The sequence below is a fragment of the Myotis davidii genome, unplaced genomic scaffold (assembly GCF_000327345.1).
Source record: "Myotis davidii unplaced genomic scaffold, ASM32734v1 scaffold281, whole genome shotgun sequence".
Classification (NCBI taxonomy): Eukaryota; Metazoa; Chordata; class Mammalia; order Chiroptera; family Vespertilionidae; genus Myotis; species Myotis davidii.
The window spans coordinates 1,578,737-1,586,138 of NW_006293784.1; the positions used below are offsets into that span (position 1 = coordinate 1,578,737).

At 41.0% G+C, this 7,402-nt stretch overlaps 1 protein-coding gene across 2 annotated transcripts in view; it reads right to left on the minus strand.

Moving 5' to 3' along the window:
* Window positions 1-811: 811 nt before the first annotated feature.
* SNAPC1 (small nuclear RNA activating complex polypeptide 1) overlaps window positions 812-7,402 on the minus strand; it is a 24,949-nt gene continuing 18,358 nt past the window's right edge. Inside the window, exons 9-10 of one of the 2 annotated variants that reach the window (XM_006767640.2) lie at window positions 4,208-4,312; window positions 812-961 (exon numbers count right to left, since the gene is read on the minus strand). In XM_006767640.2, the coding sequence (XP_006767703.1) occupies window positions 909-961; window positions 4,208-4,312 (158 nt within the window). In that variant the 3' untranslated portion in view covers window positions 812-908. The remainder of the gene's footprint in view (window positions 962-4,207; window positions 4,313-7,402) is intronic. The other variant, XM_006767641.2, reaches the window with a different exon arrangement.

Consider the following 7,402-nt stretch of genomic DNA (forward strand, 5'->3'; position numbering starts at 1 on the left):
AATAATGCATGAATACAAGCAACTGTAAGGCAGGCTGAGCACCCATGATGTGGAAGCGATCTGCCACTGGCAGCAACTTAACATGGCTCAAGCAATCTCCATTTAAATTATGTCTCAGATGAGAAATTAACAGGGAGGCACATTCAGGAAGCTATAGAATTTTTTTCTGAGTACCAACTACTATGTACCACAGACAAATTCTGAAATTTACATTGCCACTCTTAAAGGTTTCATCAGAAATAGTATTTAAATGTACTTAATGTATTTACTAATCATGTTATAATATGTGTGTGTATATATATATGTGTGTGTATATATAGAGAGAGACATACATATATCTATACATATATAAACAGATATATAAACACATACGTATATCTATACATATATAAACATACATAAATGTTAGGTCAAAGGGAGCTTTAAAACAAGCACCAAAAAATATTTAATTGATAACAGAAGTAGAAACTGAGCTTCCTAAGATATCAATCACATAAATTACTGACCACATAAGTTTCATATATTAAAAACTAAAGCAAATAAGGCAAAAACTTTAGTGCGCTTAACCATACAATATACAAAATAAATCCATTACCAGAATGTAGATACAAAACAATTAGCCATTTACATGCAATTAACATTAATAATTCAAGGAAAAAAAAGATTTTGCCCTAACTGGTTTGGCTCAGTGGATAGTGCATCGGCCTGCGGACTGAAGGGTCCCAGGTTCGATTTCGGTCAAGGGCATATACCTTGGTTGTGGGCACATCCCCAGTAGGGGGGGTGCAGGAGGCAGGCCAGAGAAAAGATATCACCTACAGTTTCCCAGAAGGATTGTTTTTAATAGTGGCAGTCTTCCTGTTCCATACACAGAATGTAACTCTCCTGTCGGAAAGCTCAAAACTGGACTACACCAGCCTCTTTGTTCTGGGTTTTCTTTTCCTCTTGAGTGATGTGACCTCTAAAAATATAAAATTAAGAAGACTGTCAGGTCTAAAAAAATAATAACATACATTGAAACTATACAGATGTTTAATTGGTATTAAATAAGAATGCCAACACATCAAAACTCCAACAAGAAATCTTAAACCTGACATATACATGATTTTTTCCTCAAAATGATATTGTAGTTGAAAACTTACTAATGTAGACTCTAGTCATCCTAAATCCTACTTAACAATAAGCTACTTTGAAGATGTTTCATATGGGTATGCCCTCCTTATAGTCAGCATGGATCCAGTGTGCCAATCTGAAAGGTATCCAGGCCAGTGCTAAGAGATGAAGAGCCAAGGATTTCAGTTTCACTTCACTTATACCTAAAATGTATCCCAGGACACTAGTACCATACATCTTTTTGGCTACCACAGCAGACACCAGATCCAACACGAAAATAGGTGTCCATCTAGTAATAGCTGTAAACCTAATAGTTACTGGTAATTAAAAACAAAACAACAGAAGATACAAAAACATAAAAAATGAAAAGAAATATTCCCCACCAGTGCAAAATAAAAGGGGAGTAACAGGAAAAGGAATAAGAAAGGACAAAGGAAAAACTAAGAGAAAGGAAAGAGACTACTCGAAGAGAACAGCAGTCAGGATAGAGTGCAGCAGGCCTCATGAACAAACTATCCGGAGTAGAGCAAGTCACAGGTCTGGAAGAGACTTCGTCAAAAAGATGAAATTGCCCTGGCCTGTGTGGCTCAGTTGATTGGGCATTTGTCCCATGAATGGAAAGGTTGATGGCTCAATTCCTGGCCAGGGCACATACCCTGGTTGTGGGCTCAATCCCCAGTAGGGGGTGTGCAGGAGGCAGTTTATGGAGGTTTTGCTGTCACATCAATGTTTTTCTCTCCCCCTCTCTCTAAAAACCAAATTTAAAAATCTTAAAAAAAAAAAGATAAAACTGATAAAATGCCTAACGTGTTTGAGCATCAAGAGGAGATTTATACAACTGAAGAGTGGTCTGGGGGTAAATCAGTGATAAGCACATGAAAAAAAAAATCAGGCAAAAAAGTTATTAACACTCTAGGGAAAAAAATAAACGCATAGATTAAGAAAAAATCATAGTCTATTATTCCATGGCCCTCCTGCCAATAATGTTTTGTAAATGCTGAATACCAATACAACTAAAATAATAATTATATTGGGCAGGTGGGGCTGGGGTGTTTTTGGGGTGAGAGGCGAAGAATATGAGAGAATTAAATCCTCGCCTTCCTCAGTGGGAAGCCAATAGATAATCCACAGAATTGAAATATGAAGAAATGGCAATATAAACATGTTATTTAGCCAAAACCGGTTTGGCTCAGTGGATAGAGCATCGGCCTGCGGACTGAAAGGTCCCAGGTTCGATTCCAGTCAAGGGCATGTACCTGGGTTGCGGGCACATCCCCAGTGGGAGGTGTGCAGGAGGCAGCTGATCGATGTTTCTCTCTCATCGATGTTTCTAACTCTCTATCTCTCTCCCTTCCTCTCTGTAAGAAATCAATAAAATATATTAAAAAAAATAAACAAAAGTAAACATGTTATTTAGAGACACAAAGGTAATTAGTAATGGGGTTAAAAGTGTTGTCTCTGGGGATTAATAAGTCAGAGTTAGAAGACTGGTTTCTTATGAGTACTATAAAATTACTTGAATTGTAAAATAAATTATGTGCATATGTAATAACTAGTGGCCCTCTACATGAAGATTCGTGCAATAGGCCTTCCTTCCCCTGGCTGTCGGCACTGGTTTTCCTCCGGCACCCGGGACCCCGGCCTTTGGTCCGGCCACAGCAGCGAGGCTTGGCTTCTCTGCTGCAGCTGCTCCCAGCCCCTCCTTTTATTTTATTTCCTAGCTCCTCCAGAGGAGCCCAGGGCGGACAGGAAGCCTGGGTTGCCCCCAGTAACCCAGGACCCCAGACCCTCCTTGAGCAGAGCCCAGGGTGGGCTGGAGGCCTGCCCCCAGCCACTCCTTGAGCGGAGTACAGGCCGGCGGGAAGCTTGGCTTCCTCCGTCGCTAGGAGCAACCCAAGCCTCTTGCTCGCTCCAGCTCTGTGGCCGCCACCATCTTCAGTCGTCTTCAGTCTTCACTCTGTGCCTGCATATGCAAATTAACTGCCATCTTTGTTGGGTTAATTTGCATAGTTGCTCTGACTGGCTGCTGGGTGTAGCGGAGTGGCAGAGTGATGGTTAATTTGCATATTTCCCTTTAATTAGTGTAGATGATTAATGAAAACCAAATTTTTAATAAAAACAAGCTGATAGATTTTCAAACAGGACTTGTCAGCTGGCCTAAGGTATGTATGTGATTAATAGTTTACACACAGTAAAAGCCTGCAAGCAAGACTGGAGAGAAGCTAAGATCTGAAATTCACCACAAGATTGTAAAGGACTGTTATATGCTGACATAAGCAAACCACAGAAATGCTCAGATTTCTGAGGGAACAAATAATCCCTTTTAATTGTCTATTCTGTCTTCCACATACTTCTATAGCACCCTGCTTCTCTTTACCATCATGTACTGGCTTATTTTCCTCCCACACTAAACTTTAAGGTCCTTGGGGACACAGACTGATATCAATCATTCAACAAATATTTATTTAGGTCCACTATGGGCCAGTCACTGTACTCAGATCCACTCAGATCTACAATCACAGTGATTAAAATAATCTGGTTCTTAAATTATTATAGTATATATCTTTATATACTATGAGAATTTAGCTAAGTACTTGAAAAACAAGAGGCACCCAATAAATGCTTGCTGAATAAATACATAGCCCAAATGAAAAAAGTCATTGCCCAGCTGGTGTGGATCAGTGGTTGACTGTCGACCTATGAACCAGGACGTCATAGTTCAATTCCCAGTCAGGGCATATGCTCAGGTTGCAGGCTCAATCCCAAGTGTGGGGCATGCAGGAGTCTCATCAATGATTCTCTCTCATCATTGATGTTTCTATCTCTTTCACTCTCCATTCCTCTCTGAGATCAATTCAAAACAAAAATTTTTAAAGGAAGTCATTAGGCATTATCCTAATACATATTACATTCATCATCATTGATGGATTACCAATTACTACTCTTAAGTGTCTACATTAACAGTATGATTAATACTAAAATTCTCCAATATGCCAAAGATAAAAACAAGAACACAGAACCCTCATGATCTTTAAGGGTTCTAAACCTTAATGCTCTAAGCATAGCTTTCTTTCCCAGTTTGACAAAACCTCATCTGTACCTGTTTCACTCTGACTTCCGTTCTCCTCATCCTCCTCTGTAATAACAGGCATACTCAGACTCAAACATCTATCTTCCTTATGTACATTCTGCTTGTCATCTGGAAATAAACAAAAAAAGTGGTTTTATATCAAAAAGAATGTTAATCTTTAAGAAAAAAAGTATTTATACAAATAATGTCACTATTATAAAAAATAGATGTTTAAACTAAAAGCTAAAACTGTAATGGTAAACAGAAATATGCATGTTAAAATATATATCTTTAAGTATTAATACATTTGTATTTATGCTTTGAAATAGTCTCTAATTCTTCCATTAAAGAAAATGGAGGAAAGGGGAAGAAAGAAAATTAGCCAAATACAGATATCGTATTTAATCCTTGTCACACACAGCACAGTATGTTATCTGCTGCTATCGGGATAACCACATGTGTTACTTTGACTATATTAATTAATGACAAATGTAATTTTAAAGTTAATAGCCTTGTTTTTGAAGACACACTTCCTTTTATCACCACATATGCTCTACAAGACATATTTCTGTAGTTATAATTTGCCATTGACACTGCATTTTCCAAAACATTGGAGGTTTTCTACATCAACCTTCTGTTGTCTGAAGAAATATCCTATTCAGCCTTCATCGGTTTGGCTCAGTGGATAGAGCGTCGGCCTGCGGACTGAAGGGTCTCAGGTTCGATTCCGGTCAAGGGCATGTACCTTGGTTGTGGGCATATCCCCAGTAGGGGGTGCGCAGGAGGCAGCTAATCAATGTTTCTCTCTCATCGATGTTTCTAACTCTCTATCCCTCTCCCTTCCTCTCTCTAAAAAATCAATAAAATGTATTTTTTTAAAAGAAATATCCTATTCAAATTTATCAGATACCATTGTCAGATCAAGTCTCATTTAGCATATAACACCAGGCCTCTACTATGTTAATAAGTACCTGTTAGCACCATGTCCCAAGAGCAACCCCCTCCCAAGAATCACTATTTATTCCTTATTAGAGGCCCGATACACAAAAATTCGTGCAAGAGTAGGCCTTCTTTCCCCTGGCTGCCAGCACCAGCTTCCCTCTGGCACCCGGGACCTGGTCTTCCCTCCTCCTGCCACCAGCAGGCACCTGGGATCCCAGCTGGCTTCACCCTGGCCGCCTGCAGGCACCTGGGACCCCAGCTGGCTTCGCCTGGGCCCCAGCTTCATCAGAAAGGACATCCGGAATGATGTCCGGAAGATGTCTGGTCTAATTAGCATATTACCCTTTTATTAGTATAGATGCTTCCTCATTCTTCTCCATAACACTTCTACTGCCTGACATACTGTATATTTATTTGTTTCTTTACAGTCTGCCTCTCCCACTAGGATGTAAGCCTCACGAGGATAGGTTTTGGTTTAAGTTGATGTACTCCAGCACTTAGAAAAGTGCCTGGCATATAGCAGAGCTTCAATAAGTATTTGTTAAATGATTACATATGATTCAACTATTTTATAATAAAATATTTCATACAAATATCTATACTAATAATAAATAGCCTAGACGGTAGTCATGCCCTCACATCGTCACAAGATGGCCATCACAAGATGGCTGCACACACAGCAGAGTTGGGGCCCAGCGGCCACTCTGCGCGGTGAGGCCTGGGGATCCCGCGGCTCCGCGTGGCACGGAAGAGACCGGTCCCAGCATCTCCGTCACTTTGCACAGAGGAGGCAGGTTAAGGCAGGGGTGGGCAGTTGGGGGCGATCAGGCCGGCAGGGAGGGTAGTTGGGAGCCATCAGGTTGGCAGGGGAGGGCAGTTGGGAGCCATCATGCTGGCATGGGAGTAGTTAGGTGTCAATTGGGCTGGCAAGGGAGCAGTTAGGGGGAGACCAGGCCACATGGGAGGGGCCGGGCAGGGGCGCGGAGGATGGGCCAAGACCCGCCCCTGTGCCCATCACAATTTCGTGGCCCGCAGTTCCTTTCAAGGTGCATGAATTAGGCCCAATCCCCTGCCGGCCTGATCTGGCCTAAACCGGCCTAAACCAGGTACATTAGGTGAGTGGGGGTGCCAGACCAAGGTGGGGCTCTAGTCACTGTCATAGGGGTAAACCTCTGGTGGTTACTGAAAATTCTTTGCTCCCATGTTCCACGGTCCTGCCGGGCGCTCACATCTGCTGCCAGTGCCAGCCCCACTCGCACCAGCTGCTGGCGCCAGAGCCGATGCTTGCACCCACTGCCAGCACCAGAACTACCGCTTGCACCTGCTGCCAGTGCCCAGCGCCAATCCCAATTTCTCGGCACCATCTGCAGGTGCAAGTGGCAGCTGCCAGCCCCGACGCCTCTGAGAGCTTCTCCACCTCCCCCTACTCCTGAGGGCTGATTGAGAAGGCAAGACATTAAATGAAAATGAGTTTAAGCCTTCTGCTCTGAACAACATATACTGAGATCTTAATGGGGCACAGATTTTATGGAATGAAGAGATTGCTCTAAGATGGAGTTGAGTAAACTGTAGCAATAAGTTTCCATTTTGAACACAATTCAAACTTAATGTCAATTTCTACTGAGTCATTAAAATAGAATTTTACCCTTACTTGCAAGTCCTACATATTAACTACTATAATTTTTACATGATTTTTAAGATGATAATCTTTTAGAAAATCTGTTTCCATTTCTAATCACATTTTTTACACTTAGAACCTGTAAATTTTTCAATTGTTCACAAAATTATAATTAGAATGCTCTACCTAGAATTATTAATATTGTTCTTCACAATCGTTTAGTCATGTCCATCCATATCAATTATTAATGATTTTTTTTAATCCACATTTACAACCTAACAGAATCTATCCAACAATGTCAAGGGAAGAATTTCTGAGTTCAAAACTGAAAAACAAACCTTTGTCTAGTCACATGATAACTCACTGCAATTTAGAAATCTAGTACTTCTACATTAAATGAATGTTTAAAAAATAAAAAGCAATATTCTCTAAAAGTTCATAAAAAAAAAACCCACCATGTTTCACACACACGCACAGAAAAACACACACACACCCACACACACACCTTCCCATAATGCAGTCAGGAACCAAGAAGTGAGCACACCAAACTTCAAGATATTTATCTCAAAGCCCACATCCTATCCTATCTAATAAAAGAGAAACATGGTAACTGGCGTACGATCGCTACTCTTCCCATTGGCTAATCAGGGTGACTTTTT